At 39.2% G+C, this 23,891-nt stretch overlaps 1 protein-coding gene across 3 annotated transcripts in view; it reads left to right on the plus strand.

The window, feature by feature from the left end:
• Positions 1-23,891, plus strand: part of Sema2a (Semaphorin 2a) — a 344,149-nt gene that overhangs the window by 313,914 nt on the left and 6,344 nt on the right. For all 3 annotated transcript variants that reach the window (XM_018503972.1, XM_018503971.1, XM_018503973.1), the window contains 4 exons: positions 3,897-3,948; positions 18,923-18,985; positions 19,987-20,094; positions 21,949-22,219. In XM_018503972.1, the coding sequence (XP_018359474.1) occupies positions 3,897-3,948; positions 18,923-18,985; positions 19,987-20,094; positions 21,949-22,219 (494 nt within the window). The remainder of the gene's footprint in view (positions 1-3,896; positions 3,949-18,922; positions 18,986-19,986; positions 20,095-21,948; positions 22,220-23,891) is intronic.

The raw sequence follows: 23,891 nt of genomic DNA on the forward strand, positions 1-23,891 counted from the left end.
AAGCCTCAGTAACGGAGACGTAACGGGGATATAGTCTACCAATGCTCGCGGATACGAAGAAATCTCGAGACAGACAGGATGCTTGTTTAATCCCTTTGTGAGGCGGAACACAGATCGTCTTATGAAGTTCTCTTACAATTTGAACATGCGAATATGTTTTCGTCATGAATGAGACAAGACGCTCAATTGACTTCCCTGCTGCGGAATCATTACAACTGCTTGTAGTACGCAGACAGCAAAATGGTTACAATTTAATCTCTCTTTGAGAGAACAAATAAATATGTATACATATATATATATAAAATATATATATATATATAACATTTATTATAAAATTAATATTAATACTTGAAACACAAAGTGTATCTTTTTTAAAAAGGTTAAAAATTTAAAAAAATAACAATTAATAACAATTAATTTAAACACAAAGAGAAATCAAATTAAAGAATATAAATCATATTTCTGTACGATGGAAAAATAAAGCATCACAATCGCATAAAAGCTTCCGCTTTTGAAATAACTCTGCCTCACTTTCTTTCTCTCTCTTTACGATGGGATGAGCCCGCCATATGGAGCGACAAAAGAAAAAGCTCAGTTACGATAAATTGCATTTCCCAAGGAAAGCGGCTACTTCGACTTCAACGTTTCCTGTTTCCTGGCTTCGTTCCACGTGCTTGCGTCGTCTTGTATATACATACGTATCTATCTACAAAACTACAATATCGAAGAGAATTCCGATAAGTCTAAAAGGAAATCGTTTCGGTATTCCTTCTTCAACGGTAAGGGATGTTTAAGCTTTATGATCTCGTAGACATAATTTTTAAATGATTTTAAGACATTTGACCTTTTATCGATCCACTCGCGCGACCTCACGTTTGATCAGGATTCTTTTCTCGTGTCCTTCGGCTGTATCTGCTTTTCGCGATATCGTTTTTCCTCCGTTATCGCACGCGACGATCGATACACGCGCGAGCATCGTTCCTCGTTAATTAGAAAGGTGATAGCCATTAATTGTAGTTTGAGAATCGGCACCCGCGTTGCGGTTCGCTCCGCAATTAAGGCACGCTAATTGAACGCTTCCAATTATCAAGCCAGAGGGGCCGCTGGCGAGAGTAGTACAAAAAAATGTAGCTCGCTTATATTCCTGTCCGCAGCTTGTGTCTGCCGCACGTCTAGCGAAACGAGATAAAAATTCGTCGATCATATTTTCGTCTCGTACGGTCGCATCTGTCGTTTTCCTTGTCAGACTTCTATTGTGATCGCGACAATTCGACGCGGGAAGCAACTGCGACCGGAGATTAACACGTCACATTTAGTCGCGATCGATTTTCCCCCTAATTGTTCCCAATAACCGTTGCCGGAAACGTAACGGGAGAGATTTCACCTTCGTAATGTCCACTGAAACAACCCAGGGAAAGCTCGAGATAGCGTGAGGAAAGTGAGTTACAATCGCGAATGTTAGCGAGGTGAAAACGGTCACGGACTTTGTACAACCGACAGTGGCAATTCAACTTTTTCCTCTTTTTCTTTCTCTCTCTCTCTCCCTTTCGGACATTTTCAACGACGTTGACACTTCAGATGTCGTATATCGATTTAGCGGATTATTCGTTAGACTGCAGCTGATAAAATTGTATAGAAGAGAATTAGGTTAAACCTAACTCTTGCTAAATCGCATATTTCAACAGTAGCGTTTCCATCTATTTCCCATATTGCTCTATTACTTACCGCTCACATACGCACGTTTATTTTTCGTCACTATTATTTTATGAAAAGTGATGTATTAAATCGTCAGAGCTGCATTGCGGTTTATTGAAACGTAGATGTAACATTATTCCGACGTGTATACGCTCGTTGATTTATACTGGGAATTATTAAAATCGTTCTATTATGTTAAACCCATCTCTTCTCGCGGACATACATCTCCTTCCCGAAGGCAAGGCGTTGGAGTAAATAGCACTGTTGCAAAAGCCACTTCTCTGGCCCTTGTCATGTATTCTCCCAAAGTAGCAAGGAAGAGAGAGAAGCAAGGGAGTAGATCTCGACGCGTTGGATAATGCATCCCGGGTCAGAACTGTCCGTCACGCACAACCACAAATTCAGACGATGCTTTTCGGATTTCGCCCGGCATTCGTCAGGCTCCTTCTCACCCACGATGAAAATGTCCGTATTGCACAAGTGAAATCCTAAACATGAAAGCGGTGCGGCTGTTATCTTAAACTGCGACCTATTTCAAACGAAAATACGGACAATTCGTATGGTCACACGCGGGCATTGTTTGGAGTGTCGTATAAATGTTAGATCCGGCCTTTAATTAAGTCTTTGTTCCTATTTGCATAATTAGCAATGAAATTTGTTGAAATTTCTTCTGCACTCTACAAGGCGTCTTTAATAGTTTAAGAAATTGCTGTACGACCTCAGCAAACTGCTCGAGATTTTAATTAAACTTTCCCTGGAAAGCCCTTAAGGCGATGTAAAATGTTAAATTGAACCGAATTCTTTTCCCGATTCTCAAGTAACACTTTCTTTATTTTTAGAAAATGTTCCACTTCTCGTGGAAGCGTGTCAATGAGATCTTAATGAAATTTTTCCTCTGCGATTTTCAGCGGTGAAGTAATTTCTCGGTTTGATTACGCACGTTTTACCAATTGAATTTCAAAGGAACTGAGCGATGACTTTGCAGCAATCCACCCTTTACACCGAGTTTTCCCCACAAATTACTTTCCTACGAATTTTTTCTTTCGGTAGCATGAGCGACGTGCCAGCACGTAGACGATACTCGCTTCTCTTCTAACTCCTTCCTCCCCACTTTCTCTCTACGTTTCCTTTCCACCTGCTGAACCCTCTAAAAGTTCGCCGAGACGAAAGTTCGACGCGGGTAGATTCCAAAGTACGGATTTGTTTTTCCACATCGGTATTTACTTTTTCACGGTGCGATGCATAGAATGAATGAAAAAGGAGAGCCGCTGAGGGATAGGTCTTCCTTCCTTCTTCTCTCTTTCTCCTCCTTTTTTCACGTTCCGCGAGCGCATTCCGTCCGACTGCGTATTTCTATTGAAAGGCGATGATGAATGGCTATTGGGATAAAGTTATGCGGCGCGCCGGCGTTAATGTTGCGAAACACACACATTTGAAAACTGGGTAAATTCGATTTACGATCGGTGGCGCCCAGCAGCGCATATACCTTTTACGTACGATCGAACGCAGAACCTCAGATTGCCACCACGATGGTCGCAAAGAGATTTATACGAAAATCGTCGCAGTTTCCTGGCATTGATATCAACTGGCTGTTATATTGATCAAAATACCTGAAACATCATTTCTATGTTGAAATGTGAAATTAATGCCTTATGACAACCGCGATACGGAATTATTAATACTAATGGCTGTCACATCGATTTTAGTACGAGAATCTTCAACGATGCGTTACGTAATCTGCGTTTATTTCGACTCGTCGACTATGATTCTTATTATATTTTATCCGTCAGTCTTGAATGTGAACGACGATCTCTTCCGAAGAATAAAATCCTAATAAAAACAAACGGTACGAGAACGACGTGACCCCGGTCACCGTCGAACAAAGAAAAGACAACGCTCAGAACTCGGTCAGAAAAGAGAAAACTCGTTCTATTTTACCCTCTGGTCTCTCTCCTTTTCCATCCTCATAGAAATTCCGTGCCGTTTGCTAGCGTTCGCCATGTCGGAGAGCCGTAAGCAAAATGCCGCGGTGCTACACAACCATACATAACCGTGGCGAGATAAGGTAGGGTCGAGTCACGGAGAGTAATGCATCTCGTAGACGTAGGGAATGAAAATTTACCCCTCGACCCTTTCGTCTATCGCGACCACGCTTAATTCGACCGTTACGCTAACACGAAACTTTCCTCTTCTGCTTTCAGGGACAAGATCTTCAGGCTAAATCTGAGTAACATCAGTCATTCCAATTGCGAGGTGAGTTATCCAGACTTTTGTACATTCCAATTTCTACTGACTTAACATGCGTCATCTAATGCGTTACATTCACATCGAATTTACTGTTCATGTGTTTGAAATGATGAATGAAACCTATAATTAAAGTCGCATTTAGCTTTAAATGTGAAAACGTGATCACCTGCTGTGTTTTAGTATGATGAAGCTTTTAGAAACAACTTTGTAAAACTTTAACAAGTTTATAACTTTTAACAAGTTTATAACTTTTAATTACATAATACGTGCAATAAAATGTTATAAATTTTGATATATTTAAAGATGAACATTCCAACTGTATTTAAAATGTGAAGACAGTAGCCTTCATAGTTATATCTTCTGGAACTGATAAAGAAATCTAAATGAATAGAATGCAGTTTCAATGCTATCTACAGACCGTAAACCTTGAACTCATTGTCTCTCAAATATCGTATAAAGAATTCATTTGCCAGTTAGAAAGAACTTAGCCTACCGTACTACGCCCTTTTTTCCCCCGCGGCCATCCGCGTATCGATTAGCATCAAATGTCACATAATGTTTGGCCCCCGTTTGAGGGAAGAGGGGATGATAAAACCAGACCCCGATCGTAACTGGAAAGTGCATGGGCTCCGCTCGTCCCCATAAAACTGTCAATCACGTATAGTCGAGCGAAACGACACCGACATCATCGGGACAGCTGACGCGTATCTGCCGGCTAAGCGATCCATTGTAGGCAAACGAATCGTACGATGATTTTTCCACGGTCTCCCTCGTCGGTGGGATTCGGTTTAAAAGCTCATATATTCTACTCGCAAAGTGCATTTGCGTATTGTACAAATGACGCCTGAGACATAAACAATTACGAGTATATTTTAATCTTCCGCCAGCAATGTTGACCTTTAAAGGCACAATAGATTTTTTGATTGTGAATTCTGGTCGATAAATTTGAATTTTTCTTTCTCTCTCTCTCTCTCTCTCTCTCTCTCTCTCTCTCTCTCTCTCTCTGTGAAAAATAAGTAAAATATAATTCCATTTCTATGATAATAAATATTCGTTATTCGAACTTTCACAAGTATGTACGAATTTTTTTTAAATTTTTATACAGTCTGCACTGAAAAAAACGCATATAATTTTACATGGAAATTACATGTTTATAGCCGAAAAATTACCTAAATATGATTGGAAATTTACTAGACATTGTAAATTTCCAATCATATTTAAGTAATTTAAGTAATTTTCCGGTCATAAACATGTAATTTCCATGTAAAATTACATGCATATTTTTCAGTGTGGAATAATCTACACTGAAGTTCGGAGACTTAGATTGCGGACGAAGGAAAGAAATTTTACATTCTCAACGGAGGGTTAATTATGAAGCTATTACAGCCCTGATAGAAATGTATACAATTTTCCTAGACACCTATCCAGTTACTATCTAATATTACTGCATTCTCATTAGTTGTGCCAATATTTAGTAGGAAATTGACAAGAACTTGATAGAGTTTTATTCTGTCCATTTCATGAGCAATTGGTTTGTTTATTAATCAATTTAATATCCATTATTTGTTGAGTTTCTATTCAGTAATTGGATTCAGATTTTACGCAACTTTTGTATGCAGTAACTGTAAGCAAAACGTTACATCCTGATTGGGATCCTAAGCAGTTTTCCTTCTTAGTTACTAGACAGAAGTTGGTTAGTAGCTGTTCAAAAAGTGCATAAAATTTCTACCAGGGAGAATTTACAGAATATTTTGTTTTCTATGCCGTTTTTTAGACTGAGAATCTTCATTTTATCATAGATACTTCTGAAACGCAGCTTTTTATGTTATATACATTTTTTTTTTATGTACAAGAAAGCTGGCAGATGAATTTTAGTAAATGCGCTTGATCGTTAAAGATTAAATCAAATTCGCTGTGTCGAGATCTCGCCTCCGATGTGCCGGGAACGGCGGTCAGCTGTCAGACTCTCGGCCGGAGAGGGAAAATTGCTTTTTAACTCTCGTTTGCGACAAGATGCGACGTGTCGCATCCACCTGGCGGTGGCTATCTACGATTCTACTCATTCGGCTGACTCTAACCAGGACAAAATCCGATCGTCGACGTTGTTCGTCGATTTGTTCTCTTCGGAGAGACAACGAACGCCCCCCGGCTCGATTGGAAAATCACCGTGCTCCTCCACCTGCCTCGACCTATCCTCGCTCTCGACCTACAGCTTCCGGCAAGAAGTTCGTATCTTCGGGTACTTCATGCAACGTTTCCACGCGTTATCACGATTTTACAGTGTCGATTTCTACTGTTCTAGAAAATAAACGGTTATACCTCGGACTTTCCTTGTGAAAGAGGTGAAGGATACTCGAATGATATAACAAAACACTTAGAGCGATTAATGTATACAGCGAACATTTTATTGGAGAAAAACTTGTACTGGATAATTCTGAGTATCGCTCTGTGTAGCGAGCACTTTTCTTGAAAAAGATATTAACATCAAAAAGATAATTACTCTTGAATAAAAAGACACATTACTTTTACGTAAAAAGATAATTATTCTTACATAAAAAGACATATTACTCTTTTTTTATTAAGGGGTTTATAATATTATTGATTTATTTCGCTTGTTTAGTATACATAGAAACTTCAATAAAGAAAGAAAGTCATTTTTTGAACACAGACAAAAACCGAAGAAATCATGGTCTAATATTGGGAGAGAAACGACGATTCGAGAATGCAATTATATTTGTATCGTTGAATCCACCACCTGTCGCGAGAATGAAAAACCGTCCTTCGAATAGGAGAGAGAGAGAAGAATAGATATCCGCCTTCGTCGTTTCTCGTTGGTCTTCATGCCAGATGCGACGATTGTGGTATCGTTGAAACTAATTTTAACGTGGATGACAATGCGGTCAGTGGATACACAGAAACCGGAGACGCGAAAACGTCGAAGCACGACGTTATAGTTCACTCCACGCCTCCGGGCGTTTCGCTGGGTCGCTCATAATCATTAAATAGATACACGAAGCGAATTGATGTACACGCGCGAGTTATTCGGTACGGACAAGCCGTTCTGCTCAAGTTACTCCAGAGCGTTCACCGCGGAGCGATATAGAGTTTCCATGAATGTAACTTATGTTTCGCATGCTGGGTTTCTGTTGGGTAACTTGCGCGAAAATGTGTCAACGATAGCGATAAAGTTATGTTCTACACGAGAGCTTCGAAGTTTGGGGAAATGATGAAGCAACGATGAAATAATTTCGACCATCGGTTCCGCCAGCGATAAATAATTTATTTGTTGTACGCTTACGTTATCAGTAAAAGAATTTTGTATTTGTGTTAAAACCAATTCACTCAAGTCCATTAAAATTTTGTGTCGAATTTTTATCATATCCGAACGTTAATTCAACATGCAATTATTGGACATACAAGAATCGGAGACGAGAAAATGTCAAAGCACAGCGTTATGTGATTATGTTATTTGAATATTTTGTGTTAAATTGATATTCAACATTTCTTTCTGTCAAAATAACATTTATGAGTAAATGAATAAACAATATAATCATAATGTAAAATGTAAATTCTAAGATAAATGAATAAAACATACGTGTTGATTTTACATATCATAAATGTTAATTTTACTGAAGAAATATGCTTCCATAGTTTGTTTACACATTGTGTTAGTATTAATTTTTTGTTAATTTTTTGCATAATATTTATGTTTTTTTTCTATTATATTTATCTTGTGTAAAATTAATACAAAAACTTGAGTAGACCGTTTGGAACACATGAAATGTGTTAATACAAATTTTCTGTATATGTAATTTTGTCTACGTTAAACAAAAATTAATCATATTGGTGTGCGTGTTATAAAATATGAGAACACATTTATCGTGTCGAGAACTTTGCTAGATTTATTCTTTGGTAAATTTTACCGCCATCTGATTTTGTTATTTCGCGATGTGAATGCTTGGTCCATTCAGCTTGGTTATACAATGAAATCACATTGCGAGGTCGGTCTGTTGCCGCCACCAGAGTTCGATTCCATTGAGAATTAACGAGTATGGAATTTCAATTTTCGTAGCGATATGTGGCCGTAAAACGTTAACGCGGGCCCGAGCAGGCCGCAGTGGTCCCCTTCTTTCGTTCCTTTGTGTTAAGTCCCTGGAGCATTTCGGTCTGCGGAGGATGCTGTCGTGGGGTAAAGTGGAAAGCGAGATACGTGGACGCGAGGTGAAGGAAACGCAAGAAAGAATACCGCGCATAAGATGATACAATTTTGCATTTTACATATATGCATGATGATCGTCCGGCTGCTAGAAGCAGGAAGGGATCGCTATACGGATGCTGTGAGGGAGATACAGCATCGAATGGGGTCAGATCGACTCGAAGACGTTACTTATATGTATCATAAATCGAGCGGACATGTGAAAAAAGAATCGAAATCGAGGTGAAAGATGATAAAAGTGGAAAATGTCAAGTAACCATGTCTAAATATTAAACTTGTAAATGCGGCGGATATAATAAACATTCTAAGCAATTATTATGTATGACATAAATAGTAATATATAGACTCTGTAGTAATTAATCTTACGATTAATCTTGCTTTGAATTTACCGAAAATGTGACAGAATATTTATCCAGAGAGATTTTTTGCTTTCCATAAATTTTCATTGATAATTGAATTTAGTTACATTTGAATAAGCTACGAAAAACACTGTAAGAACAATAAAAAGGCTGTTTCTCAAGATTTAAGATCTACATTTAAAACGACATATTTTCGGAAGCGAAAGTGAGAACGGAAATTCAAATATTTCAAATACATTCGAGACGCGAGTCGAGGCGGGTAGATCTCGATAACATCGCTACAACGTGAACCTACCCTTCGCTCTGGAGACAATGCCCCATGCTAATCCTGCCTCTGTTACAATTTCATAAGGGGAAGAAACGTTTCGTGCGTCCGCCCTGAGGGACACGCGTTCCGGGCGAGTTATAGTACGTGGCTAGAATAGACGGCCGAGAGGTTTAAAGCTCGCATATCCCACAAAGGGACGGTCCTGTACGACGCCCGAAGAATACATGCAAAACGAGTTATACGTCCTCCCTCTCCTGGCATTTTAAGAACGACCGACACAACGGGTCGATGTAATTAACGCGTATTTTTTAAGACAAAATTTACGATCTTGAGTGTTCGTGATGGTTTAAGACGAATTGTACTTTTAGTGGATTTATTACTTGATAAATTTTATTACTCAAATATTCTGTACACGGAAAGATCTCGTTGAAGTATTTAAAAATTTAGTTATAAAAGTACAGATATGAAAATAATTTTGTTGGACTATTAAATAATTACGTTATACGGAGAAAATTTTTTCTTAGAGTTTACCCTGAAAATACGATAGTTATGGGACAACGTTGTATTTCGAAGAATTTTAATGTAAATCTCTCTCATTCATTAATAAAACTACAATAAAATATCAAATAAGTTTGATTTTATTGAAGTGCATGGTAAAAATCTTTAAAATATTGTATTTGTACCACAACTACTATATTTTCAGGATAAATTTTAAAAGAAAATTCTCTCCGTGTAGGAATCTCAAGTATGATGAGCATGCTGCATAAAGTTATAAACATTCTAGCAACTAGTTTTTTTACATATTACATAATTATTTTAATGGTCTAACAAAATTATTTTCAGATCTGTAGCTAGCTTTTTAGATATCTCACCAAACCGTCCTATCCGTGTAAATTTTAAATTATGTTATATAAATTGCATTTCAGTTACGTAGTTTTAGAAAATAAATAATATATTTGCTGCACACACAAGTAGTCCTTCATAGCGAAAGAAAGAATAACTTTTCCGAGTAAATTCATGCCGAGTGGAAATACAGCAACGTTAACCGCTTTGCGGTTTTGAGTTATAACCGGGAAACCAAGTAATTCCACTTCCACGGCGTGCGCCCGTGCAATTTTTGTATCTTTATCATCGTCTTTGAGGACGTGCATCGAACGATAAGACTAGCCTCGCTCAGGCTCATCTATTTTTTTGCGCGTTACATCTTCGCCGAAGCTGTCAGGTTTGCGCAAAACGGAGGAGAAAGAGAGGCTGATTTGCAACGTTACGATAAGACGGAATCGTCTGACCGATCTTCGAACGATCGGCAATACGAGCGTATTGATCGAGCCATCGCAGAAAAGGAGTCGTCCATTGCTGATCGCGTAACGAATTCCGACATTGGATGCTTGGCCGAGACGAGCTCGGCCGCGCTGTGAATAAAGCATGTGGCAGTTCGATGGGAGAAGCAGGAAGCGATTGGAGGAAGAGCGGGAAGCATCCACGAGTGAAGGGTGCGCGAAAAGGATCGTAAATGGAGTAAAAGTCAAACGCGGAGCTCGCCGAGAAAATCGGAATCTATAAACCACCGCTACGTCCAATAAAGCAACGTCCAATCGGGAACGAGTGGGGATTCAACGTCTCGCCGACACGATCGCCTATACTCGAAACGATACCTATCCGATATCTATAGAGCTATTGCACGAAAATCATCCGGCGTGGAAGATTGGTCTAAGATCAATGAATCAAGCGTGGGTTCACTCGATGGTATTAAAGTATTAAGAAACCCACCATGGGATTTACACGGCTGTAAAATCGTGAATGGGATACGGCAGCTTCTGACGATACAGTCTTGATTGAAAGAATCCTGGATGTGTGGAAGGAACACTTGACATTCCAATGTTCACGTACACGCAGGTGCACGTGGTCGATAGAAGCCAGCACGTGCTCGACGACGCGTTTGCGCGCTAGCAAACAATTTCGTCGACATCTGAAATATAAACGGCCGCCCTTGCGTTGCGTCCTAAAATGATAGTATTAAATATGCATTTAGCACCGGGCCACTACGTGTATACGTAACTTCCTTGCCGTGTCTTCCCCAGGAACGTCTATCCCTAACTCGTCGCGTCCGCCTCCTATCCAGCCCTCTCAACTAGGGACGGACGGGCATTTGCCCCCCTGCGACGCGGAGTTTATTGCGACGATGAATTCGGTATAAGACCGTAGCGAAATTTCAGTTTAACAAGCTGCCTTCATCCGCCAACAAATAGGAGGTTATGCAAGATTCGTGAGCAGGGCTTTGCTGATAATCTCTTTAAATTTTTAAATCTTTAAGAAATAAAAGTGATACATCTTTCTTCGTGATGTACAGAAAGACGCGAGGCAAGATATTTGTGAAATAATTCTTTTGATATAAATAAAAAATATATGAGATAATAGAAATTTTATTTATAACATTATATTAGGGATGTTCACTTAAATTGTATAAAAATTTTTTTTACACGGTATTTTTATTGCCTAGTATTCTTTGATATTCTAAAGGCGTGAAGTTATATTTCCTCGTTTAAAGCTATCTAAAATTGATTATCGTGTATACGAACGATTTTTGCGAAGTATATAAATAGTATATACACATTGTAGCGTTATCGACAAGCTGGCAAATTACATTATGCGCCGATATATTTACAGACTATATTGAAAGTGGTGTTAAGCGCGAGTATCGTCTTCCAAGCTCCCGCTTCGCTTCGACGAGAAATTAATTACAAGGCTTTCTTGCGATGCAACGTGTCCCTCCGTCGTATATTACTCGCAAACTCGCAAGCAGGTTACCGAATGGTCGCAGTTTCTTCGGTGCCTCAGATGCGCCTTTATAAATCAGTTTCTCCTGCAATCAAGCAGAAGTACACTTCCATAGAGGCAAAGGACAACGCGAACAGCGAGCACGAAATGAAAAATTTTCGAACTTCCGCTTCGGACCTCTTGTTTCTCGATTTTCCAACTCGTCGCCGTATACACTTCCCATTTTCTTGATTTTTCCTATTCCCTTTTTGCTCTCGTGGCAACTTTGCGCGTACTAGAAATGAATTTGCCCTCGGGGCCAACGGCAAAACTCCTTTCGCTTCGTAATACCCTTTCATCAGATATGAGTTGCGAAAAACTTCTGCCGGTAATTCGTTTCTTCGTGCTCATTATACTAACCTGCATAGTCTTTTTCTCATTTTTAATTTTTTTAGCGAGTTTTCGACGCATCAAGAAAAAGCCAAGGAACAATGGGAATCACGATTACATACGTATCCTTTCCACATTTTGATATATCTCTTTTCTATCTATACGCTCGCAAAAATCAGGAGAGGCAGAATTTTACGGGAAGGTGAAGACGACACGAGGTGAGAGAGACAAATGAAAGAACGAGAGACGCGAGAGAAACTACGTTCCGGGAGTGAAACGTGTCGGCGGTCTCTGTTCTTAGTCCACGTCTGAGGTGGAAAACCTTCTTCAGTCGTCGAGCAAACACCGAAATTGTAAACAGAGGATCCTCGACGGAGCTCACTACCAGACTCGTCCCAGATGGTGTTCCTCAACGACGTTGGTAATTGCAGACTACGAAACTGCCCTATTACCCGACGAAGTGACTGTCAACAGCACTTCCTCTTCGATCTTCGTCGTCACCTTCGCAGCCACCGCTGCTCTACGAAGTTCAGTCCACGTTATCGCTTCTTCCGTTATTTAAAATTTGTTCATTATCGATCCGTTCAGTTATCGAATTTTTATTTAAAACAAACTTACAGTGTGCAATATATTTTAGAAATTATTGCTATAGATTAAATAAATAAAAATAGCAAAATAATTATTTCATCAATTCGTTTTCATCGCTATATTGTTGCATTTTCTCCTCATACTATTTTATTTGTAATTGAAAATTCAGAAACTCATTTCGCTCTTAATCGCTATTAATTGTTCTATTTCTCTTGGCATTCCTTATGGTTTTTTACGTCGTTTTTTCTTTTCGTTTTTATTATGCGAATCACAAGCTGTGCAAAAACGGTATGATACGCGTAGGTACATGGTTAGCAGTAAAAACAGGTAGAACAGGAAAACAGTCGCACGAGAAAAAAGGCGTTGCACAGTGCAAGCGAAACTAGAGTGCCTTTTCTTGCGAATTTATAGTGAAAGCGTTTAAATAGCCATACAGACCCTCCATCGTCGCCCTTGTCGCCGTCGTCCTTGTTGCCATCGTCGTCGTCGTCGTCGTCGACGTCGTCGTCGTCGCCGTCGCCGTTGCCGTCGTTGTCGTGTAAAATGCTTCGTCCCAGACTGCCATTAAAACACCCGTGAAAAAAAAAAGACGAACGAATACCGCGGTACTCAAATACACTCTACAGCACAGCGACGAGAATCGCGCGAACGATTCTAAATTGCTCAAAGGAGCTTTTACATTTGGACTTGGCTCTTACGATGAATACTCTTTTAAACTAATGAGGACGTTACTCACGCGCTTATAAAATCGCAGACTAAAATGAGTTCTCGTGGATTGTCCGTGGTATAAGCATATACACTGTTAAATTCATAATATTAAATTATATCCAATTTGAGTTATCTTTAGTCATTTTTATAAGTCACTACTGCTTTTACTCAATATATATATGTCGTTAATTTAACAAAAATAATGAAATTAAATAATTTAATTTAAAAAATGTATTAAATTTTAGTTTTTTTCAATTTTAATTCATTTATTAAATGCGTACGTTAATATGGTTGTTACGTTGAAACTAACCACAGAAAGGGATTGATTTACATTTTGATACATATGAAGTTAAAAATAACAAAATGTTCTTTAATTTAATATTCAAGGGATTGGGTTACCATGTTCTTTTAATATCTAACTGTAAATAGGTATTAAAATGACAAAATGTAAAAGAATATCAACGTTACAGAGCGATTGTGAGCGGTTTAACGGAGCATATTACACGCGTCTGCGCCATGGTGGATCAGATCGATAATTTCTTATCTCCGGACGGAAGCTACGTCCTTCGCGAACTTCCTGACGTGCTGGAACTTTAGTCGTTAAGGAATTCCTTCTAGTTCATTGACTTACCGTAATTGATATGAATAACCAAAAAGCTTTCTGTTGCCCTACAGAAGCCGATAGCTCAGCGAAGAGCTGTCGACGCGCATTGCGAGAATTGAGAGCGAAGAGTATCATCGCGAAGGTAGATTATTTATCGCTCGATATTTGATCGATGACGACGCGACATCGGTATGCATTGGGGTTGACCCTCGAAAAACACCCTCTTTCGCAGTACAGATAGTGCCGGTGCTGCCGGCGTAAGAAGTAAATCACAAAAATGGAAATCCACGATATCGGATTGGAATCAATATTGAATGCAGATTGAATCCCAGGCTCTCTCACTCCTTCCCCCCTTCTTTCCCTCCGCACGTCGCCAACCGTGCGAGGCCGCGGCAGGGCGAAAAGGTGCGGAGTGACGGCTTCCATTAGGAAAAAGTGATGTTCTGTCTATCAGCACGAGCCGTTTAAGGAACGCACTGTATTTTCGCGTTGATGGATCGGTTCACAATAAATGTTGACACTTTATTAATATAAAAAGTATATTATGGTATAAAATAAAGTAACGGCGCTAAAGGGACAATATGATGCCAGCCGATCGTACGTCATTTCTATATGAATTTATCACGAATGCATTTCACTCTTTGTACACCACTCACGTTTCGATCATACCATTGAGAGCTCTTCTTCGCAACAATTCTTAAAGCGTATCAGTTGAATAAAAAGATTCGATAGGGAAAGAAAAGTTTTGAAAAAAACGTATAGGTTTTGTAAATTATTTAATGCAAAAATAATAAAACGTATTAAATTTTTTTTTCCTCGGCACATCGTGACAATATACGTGACGCGTGATCAGGAAAGCCTGAGGGGATCCCGCCTCCTAACGGTCCAATGCCCGGCATTACTATTTGATGAGATAAAAAGCGCCGCTGTGGCCTCGACTCGTGAATTTTTAAGGGAGCCTCGCAGGTACCGTTACGTTTCTTGAGTTTCCGAGGTTAGGGGGTGTCGATACCCCTGGGGATGCCACAGTAGTCTTCTGTCTTTAATATTTCAGCACGGTAAATTATACGATTCCTCATTCCCCTCCTTGCATATGTTGATCTTTCACTTTCTCTCTCTCTTCTTCTGACGTTAATACTTTGATCCGCATACATGTTTTTCTATTTAGCAGAAAGTACTCATATAAAGTATATACTTTTTTTTATTATTTAAGTAGAAAGATAACGTCTCTAATATCACTTATTTCTAGATTAAAATCGTAACGTTTCTATTAAAGTAAATTAGAAGATTAGTTTAGTGATTCACTGATATCTCGAAATGAGTCATGTTTAGGGATAATTACAACTTTGCGTGTCTTCAATGCTATGTTTATAATCGCTCGGCGCCAGTACTACTGGAAGCAGTAAGCTGAAAAGGAGAGAATCAACGGCGGCATCGACAAAGACTGAGGCATGCGAATGGTACAGTCTTCGTTTCAAGGAAGTTAATCATCTGCAAGCCGTTTCTGGCATACTGCAGAAATGCATGCTCACGCACACACAGAAATTTTCAGCGTGCACAAATTGCGACGATGATTAAGCTCGAAGCGTAATGAAGAAAGAAAGGGACGGGCAAACGAACGAACGAGAGTATACGAGCAGTGACAACCTTTGGACGCTTCTCTGTCGTAACACCGTCACCTTACCAAGAACTTAATCAATCCGACCCGAATACTGAAAGTCTGAAGCCGTGTATTTCAGCGACTCGTAAGCCTTTCAATGGAGGAAGCGAATAAGAGAGGCTTCCGCGCATGAGTATAAAGAATCAAGCGTAGTCGAAATGGAATGTAAACGTGGTACAGATGTCTTTTTCTTGAGGCAATTTCAAGAGAATGTTCTTGGAATTTCTGTGTTATTTAATTAATCGATTTATAAATTTTTTAATAAAAAATATCAAAATTCCTACAAACATACTTCTATATTTCGACGTAATAACGTAGAACGGATGCGTTGATGAAAGAAGATAATGTATCCGGAAATGATAGTAGAAAATCCGCAACAGTCAGATTCCCGGAGTTTAGAGTAGGACACACCGGCAGGCGAGAGGTGATGGGAGATATTTCTGTTTAATAGTCGACGTATCACGCCGGTAATGGAAGTCGAGGCGTTTGCATGCCGGGAGGCACGCTCTGGTGCTATAAAGTTAATGGCGTCGTAGGCAGCGCGATAAAATGATACATCGCGGTTTGGCGACAATATTATTGCCGACAGCTGCACCTACCTGTATTCCTCCTAGATCTCTAGCGCCCGAATTTATAATTCACGAAGGAACATGCATATATGTTTTTTATTCCAATAATTCTTCGATGGGGGATTTTGCCTAAACTATAGAAGCTAAAGACGTAAATCATTATACGATTTTGATGAAATGCCACGTAAGAGCGAGAGCACAGAGTCAAATTGCATAACACATAACGCACAGGAAAATGAATCAATTAAGGTCCTTCATTTTCTTCCTTTCCATGAAATAAGGGAATCTGATTGGTTAATTTTCTTATGCTTTATGCATTATGTAGAGGTCTGCGCTTCCGCCTTAAGATCGTTACTAACTACATACGTGACCGAACATAGTTGAGTAATAATGTCAGTTAATGACTGCATTCAGCAAAGAAAACTGATCAGTGAGCGAGCGCTCAGTGATTCTTTATTATAATTGGCTTCTACACTTAGATCCAGTGAAAAAGGTAAGAATCAATCGTAACAAAGAATCACTGAGTGCTCACTGATTAACTTTCTCTGCTGAACACTGCCATTATGTATTAACAGAGAGTAGTCATCTTATTTTTTCTTTATATAAATGTCACCTGAGGTGTTTTTACATCCCAATTAAAATCATTAATACATATTGTATATTATTGATTTTCAATTTATTAGTACCCGAGTCAAAATTTTGACCCTTGATTAAACCTTTAATTCTAAAGGTGATTGATAATGTGATTTTACAAATCACATTTTTTTTTACCGTTGGGTTGTAAAAACACCCGAATTAATTCCCGGATTAATTAAAAGCGAATGCGCGCAATTCGCGTGTTAAAATCAAAATCCTTTACATACGCGAGATTGGCTTTAAAAGTGGCATTACACGTTGTAATGTTAACGTGTATTCTACGGAAGAACACGAAGCTGGAAAACTTTCTCTCTGTCTCTGTCGTAAAATTCTCCGACCATCTTTCGCTATTTCTCGCCATCTTCGCGCTCCCATCTCCGTACCGGGTTAACAGACGGATTGTAATGATTAGTATAACGAGGAGATCTGCAAAAGGGGCTTACGAGTATAAGCGCGGATACCGGGAATTGCTCCGCTTTTAATTACCGCCAGCTGTGTACACCGTCTTAATGCACTGCGGTGTTTAACGAGTAATACATCGTTATCAACGCTTACGCGAACGATGAGGAAGGCTTGTAACTGATTTTAATGGTTTTCCAAGGTGGAAGTCATATTTTAGTCAATCTGGAGTCTTCTCGAGCAACGGTGAGAGACGGGAGCCGGATCGAATACGGATCGATGGAGGCTCGCCAAATCAAGGGAAATAATACAGGCGCGAGTCAAATGGAATAAGAAAGTTGGGAGTAATCCGTTATCACTATGCTATTATTCCGTGTAGCGTACACGCTCATCGGAAACTTCGAGTCGAAGTTACCGCAGTGATAAGCGCGCTTACTTGCGCGGAGCTGTTTGTAAGTGGATTATGCTTATAATAGGGCATTCCAAGTCCGTTCTGAATATTGCGACCATGTATATACCATACGCTGAGGTAAATCATGTTCGTATCCACTTCAACCGCGTCGCCTGGATTCTCGCCAACGTACATCCTATCCGACAAATTGTGCATAGGATGTGACTTGCGGAGTTCAGCGAGTCGTATGTAGAAACAATATTGTATATTTATCTGCTCCGCAATGCGGGGATTTCAGTGTGTTACGATTGGCAAGAACTATTATTGAGTTCATTCACTTTAGAGTACAAAATTGCAAACGGACGCTACATACGACTGATACGTTCTCGGTTTACTATCACGATGCATCACTCGGAGGATTTCTCGAGAGCGGAGATGAATCACAGACCCTGATTGTGCCCTGTGGAAATTGCTATGATTTAACGTCCTATGTTGTCTACTCTTGTCCGTGACCATTCGTCCAACGCTCGTCGCAACGCGGAACGATTCTTTCGGTAATTTATTGGTCGTAGATCAACGTCGGGAAACGCTGTTTTGGCTCACCCTTACGTTCGGCCGGGACAATGTCGAACATCGACTCCGTTTCTGGCTGTGACATTCCCGTGGAACGGCACGCGGCGTCCGCAGGAGATCGATCGTTAGGTCCACGTTTCGGACGATTGACCTTGCAAGCGAACTACTTCCTACGCCGTGATCGTATTCTATCGACATATACATAGAGCGCAATAGGAAGAGGTTGTTGCACAGCGTGATTATAACAAGTACATTCTTGCACTTTTCTTGAATATTTTCACGCAAGGACACATTCCAGGATGATGTAGAGAATCTTGCTATTATGAGACAGAATCGTATCCAGAACAGCCGTAGACCCATTTAAAAATAAAGAAAGGAAGAAAAGGGAGAAGGGGAGGAAGAGTTTCGTTAGTTTTTCCCGCGTGAAAATTTTCTCCTTGTAAATTTCTTGAATATTGACCTTATTCTGATGTATTTCTAGTGTCTTTCTAGCCGTATTACGAGAGGCTGCTGCGACAGTGGCGTAACACAAGGCAAAATGTGAAGTATGCACTTCTAACACTTCTTGTAAGGTCGAGCATGTCGAGCGTCCGTAAGAAAGCACTTACAAAGAGGAGTCCTGCAGATTTCCCTCAAAAAATGAATAATTATGGGGTCGCTTTCGAAATAGGATTCTCTTTATTCTTTCAATATGAAATATTCGAATTTTTTTCGGAGAATTTATATCTTCGAAGACTTTCGAAGATATATTACAACAAATGTTATATACACAATAATGCAATAAATCTCCCAAGTTTTCCAATAAATTTTGCTTTAATTTACAAGACAATGTGGTATAATTTATGTTTTTTCTTTGTTGCAGAGAGACGCTCTGAATCTGGAACCGAGCAATGTGGCAAATTGCGTGTCCAAAGGCAAATCAGAGGTAGGTTTCTTTCTCACAGTTCGGTTTGCGTTCCTTTTCGCATTGCGCGTCGTCTTTGAGAAGAATTTTAATTCCGGTACCGGGAAACTGGCCTGAATGCTTCCTGAAACAGAAAAGCCAAAGAATTGTGATTGCAAAAAAGACATCGAACGTAACATCGAGGAGAAAAAGTCACAAACAGCCGACGCGACGTGGAGTAAAATAAAAAGAACCAGCTTCTTTGAAGGCGCGCGAAACGAAAGATGCAAGCTTACTTTTTAATAGACACTGCGGTGTTATTCCATATTCTAGAGAGAATGTATCTCATTTGTATCTTTAACGCAAAAGGATCTTATCGTAGCATTCTTCTTTCCGAATAATCTACACCAACTTCTACCGCACTGCGTCTTAATTTCTGAATTATACAAGTATATTAAAGTTCCGTTAGCTAATCTCTATCTTTATTTCATCTACTTTAATCAGATAAATTTTAATGAATCTTGCCATATAAATATTGTAACGTGAAGAAGAGTCTTACGTGTGATAGAGTTTTCCCAAATTATCGTATCTGGGCTGAAAATTAAAGTTAATCTGGAACTCTGATTTTTTAACACGCATCCATTTTTATTCATATCCCGAAATCGTGGTACTACAGCGATAAAACGAGCACGATTGCGTTCTGTTCCATAGACCACGCGTGCTCGCGCGCGCTTATCACAGCTTCATTCGTATGCACCGTGTACGCATCGTCGTCGAGGTGTAAGGTCCACGCAAATATTCCCTACGTGACGACAAAGCCAATTCATTTCCCGTGCACCGATTCGCCGCGAAATACGCGCACGACGTGATCGACCGCGACGACTCTACCGCGCACGCGACGCGATCTTTCGCCTTCCCAGAGTTCGAAGGGAACGCGTATTGAACTCATCTACGGGCACTATGCACTATGTCTGCAACGATTTTCTCATCGCCAATACACGTCGCACTATTGAATTTAATTTTTCTGATTCTTCTTTTTACAGCATTTCGACTGCCGAAACCATATAAGAGTGATACAGCCGATGGGAGACGGCAATCGCCTTTACATGTGCGGTACAAACGCACATTCACCTAAGGATTGGGTGATTTATGTAAGTTTCCATGTTATTTTCGATACAGAAAATATAAAACACGTATACGGAAAGGACAATTTTGCTGAAATACTAATAAAAATTTAACAAGATAAAGATTTGAAAATAATTTTGTTGGCTCATCAAAATAATTACGTGGGAATCTCAAGCATGAAGAGCAATGCTGTAAAAAGTTTTGACATTTTAGTAACCAGTTTGAGCGTTCTGAAATAATATATAATTTTTTGATGATCGAACAAAGTTATTTTTCAGATCTGTAGCCAGCTATATTTTTACTTTTTAGATATTTTAGTAAAACTATTCTTTCTGTGTGTAAATGTAGATTTGAGATTGCATATGAATTATTACATATCTTATGTAAAATGTAACCTTTAAATGAGCAGGTAAAGTTATAATCTAAAGATATAAATAGACGATTACGATAATCTATCTTTAAATATCGTCAATCACTAAACGTCATTAAACTTCTCAGTTATAATATGAGGAATTATTTTTATTTTCTCAATGGTAGGATATTAAAATAAATACTACAATTGTTTTCTCACATCATTCAATTCTCTTTTCCTTTTATACTTTGCAAATGCAATGTATACTAAATAAATTCGTTAAATTTGATTTTGTAATACGCGACAGTTTGTGATTGGATTGTGAAATTGTTAAAAACGACAATTGGTCTGGCAAAGAGCTAAAAAAATATATATATACGTTTAAACGTTTGCTGTCATTTGTTTATTGAAAATTGAAAATGCGAAACGATGTTAAATACATCCGCAACTTCCCTTGAAATGTATTACGGATTCAGCGTGATATGTGTAACGCACACCGATTTGTGCTGCTTTACGCTTAATTTAATTAATTAATAACAGAACGCGAGGAGGCATCTGAAAATAATATCGTTAATTAATTTTCGCGTTACGAATAAATTTCACCGCCACTCACGCATTCCTCGGTACATTTTAATTTAATTCCCGTCGAAATATTTAAAGCCATATAATGAATAATGCTGTTATTAATGGAAATTTACATGCATTATCGCAATAGTATAAATTCGCATGATGTGATTTGCAAAGTTGTGTAAAGTGCATCAAAGCGTCCGGGTAGATGAATGAATCTTACGCTTAAGTATCCGTATAACAACACGACAAAAGATACAACAGTTTCGCTTTGCTAAACATTATGAGTCCCGGGTGTGCCGTAACATCTCGCGTAATAATAACATCCAGCCGCTTACCTAAGCTACTGCTAGAGATTGTAGCTACTAAATAAAGTTAAATTACATCAAGATGTTCGGTATTAAATTTTATAAATATATATATATATATATTAAAATATTATAAACTTATTATACAACATGCTTCAAAATTATTTCTTTCGTTATTTCTTTTATCTACGAGTTTATTAATCGGTTTGAAATTGATTTTTTTTTATTGAATCTTTAAGTGAATAGATGAAATGATCACAGCACCTCAGGTATAACTTTCTTTAAAATCTTGTTCTGGAAAAGGAAAATGAAAAGCACTACTTAGTGTCCAAAAGTGTTTTAAAATCTTTATATTTTTACATTCTTTTATGTTATAAAAATGTAACTAATATACATTTGATATAATAGTAAAAGTAAAAAAACTAGTAAAAAAATTATAAAATTATAATCTTTTTAGGAGTATTATGAGCATTCTATCTATCAATTTGCGTTTTAAACCATCTAATTATTTAAAGGTTAATCAAGCTGGTTTTATAATTTTATTACCTTCTGTAAGACCGTAACTTATGCCTTTTAACTCATCCCTTTTGTTTCTATAACATCTTATCATCTGTGCCTATCTGACCACGTCCCCCAAATAATGTTCTTTCCAGAGCAATCTGACTCACTTACCGCGCCACGAGTTTGTCCCGGGAGTGGGAATGGGTATCGCGAAGTGCCCTTATGACCCTGCGGACAATTCGACGGCAGTCTGGGTCGAGAAGGGCAATCCCGGAGACCTGCCAGCTCTTTATTCCGGCACGAACGCCGAGTTCACCAAAGCCGATACCGTAATCTTCCGCACGGATCTTTACAATCTGACTACCGGTCGTAAGACATATAGCTTCAAGAGGACACTCAAGTACGACTCCAAGTGGCTCGATAGTGAGTACTCTTTTTACAAACGATATCATTAGCTAAAAGCTTATAATAATTAAACTTAATAGAATATCTATATTCTTTTATTGAATCGAATATGATATTCAATGACTATATAATATTCGACGTGTTCAAATCTTCGATGTGATAGTATATCTTTTGGAAGCATATTTTCTATAATTACGTCTCTCCTACGTATAGATATCGATCGGTATGTCCACCATTATCATATATACTTAAATCTCCGCACTTCATAGAGAAACCTTTACTGGAAGATAATTACGGCGTGTCGAGGGAACAATGAAATTTCCATTAGGCTTAGAGCGCATAGTATTAATAGAAGGAAGGGGTCGTCCTTGATCGGCTAAAAAGCGAAGCAGGTCTTCCTGAAGAAACCATGCAGGAAGGGTGTACTGCTTAGGAAAGAGACAGGGAGCTTTGAAGTAGGACCCTGTCAGCCGGGAACACGCTTCGGGTTCAAATGGATGCGAATAAACTGCCCCGCCTATTTTCCGAGGGTACTACTGCCTTCCTCGCCGACGACGAGGAGGTTCTCGCGCAGAAAAGCAGGGGAACGACGGCAGGGGTGGGTTAGAAGTGGAATTATAGGAGTTTGGAGGGCGATGTCGGCGCTAGGTTCGCTATCGGACCGGTTAGAGAGGGTGCCGATCTTTCTCTCTTTCTCTAGAAACGGGGTAATAAAATAACACCCCGACGCGATCTTCCTCGTCCTAAACGCTGCGTTCTCGACGAAAGTACCCTCTCCTTTTTCGAGAAAAAGGAGAGAAAGCGAGCCGACTGAAGAAGTTAAAGTTTTCCCGTCCGTCCGCCGGAAACCGCTCTCTCCCGCTTTACCTCGTCTCAGTCCCGCGTAGTTCGGAAGCCCGAGCTTTAATCAGTTTTACCGGCTCTCTGATTCGTCGGCCGGGATTATTGCGATCCTCTCGATTTTTCGTTATCGGAGCGCGGAACGTGAGAGGCGCGGCAAAAGCGGCCCGGCAAGGAAATTGGAAAATGTAGATTAGGACGTGCGTCGAATATAGACACACAATCCGACATGGAATTTAATAGCGTAACTCGCGGGAGGTAGGGGCGTAGAGCGCGCTGATTTGCGATGATCAAGTGTAAATAGAATCCGATTCGTTAGGTTCGTCGGTCGTGACGGGACATGAGGAATACGTCGAAATTTTAGTTATACGAAATTTAGTTATACGACCGTTTAATATCGAAATCCTGTTCTATCCTTTGACTGTCTACGTTTTAAAATGATTGCCAAGAAAGTCTTGTTCTACAAATAGTTTACATTTCTCATTGAATATTATTCGTTCGTTAGTTCATCAAGTCAAATGCAAACGAAATATTTATATAAGCTCTTGTTAAATAAACATTTTTTATTTATTAATTATTATAAAAATTACTTTTTTTTTTGGTTGGCGAGAAAATAAGTTGTCCGGATAAAAATTAATTTTAATCGTCCTTGTCACAATCCTTTCGCGGTGAGTGTTCATGCGCGATATATACGGACCGTAATAATGACGCAAGACGGTTAGATGACTGCTTTGTATTTCTCGAGGGGGTTGCTTCCGCTTTTCCTCACTCTGTCGAAGCGTGCCACCACTCGAGCCCACTCTTTCAACCGTCGTCGTCGGGAAGGAAGGTCGCGGTATCGAAGCGGCAA

Source organism: Trachymyrmex cornetzi, unplaced genomic scaffold (assembly GCF_001594075.2).
Source record: "Trachymyrmex cornetzi isolate Tcor2-1 unplaced genomic scaffold, Tcor1.1 scaffold16, whole genome shotgun sequence".
Classification (NCBI taxonomy): domain Eukaryota; kingdom Metazoa; phylum Arthropoda; class Insecta; order Hymenoptera; family Formicidae; genus Trachymyrmex; species Trachymyrmex cornetzi.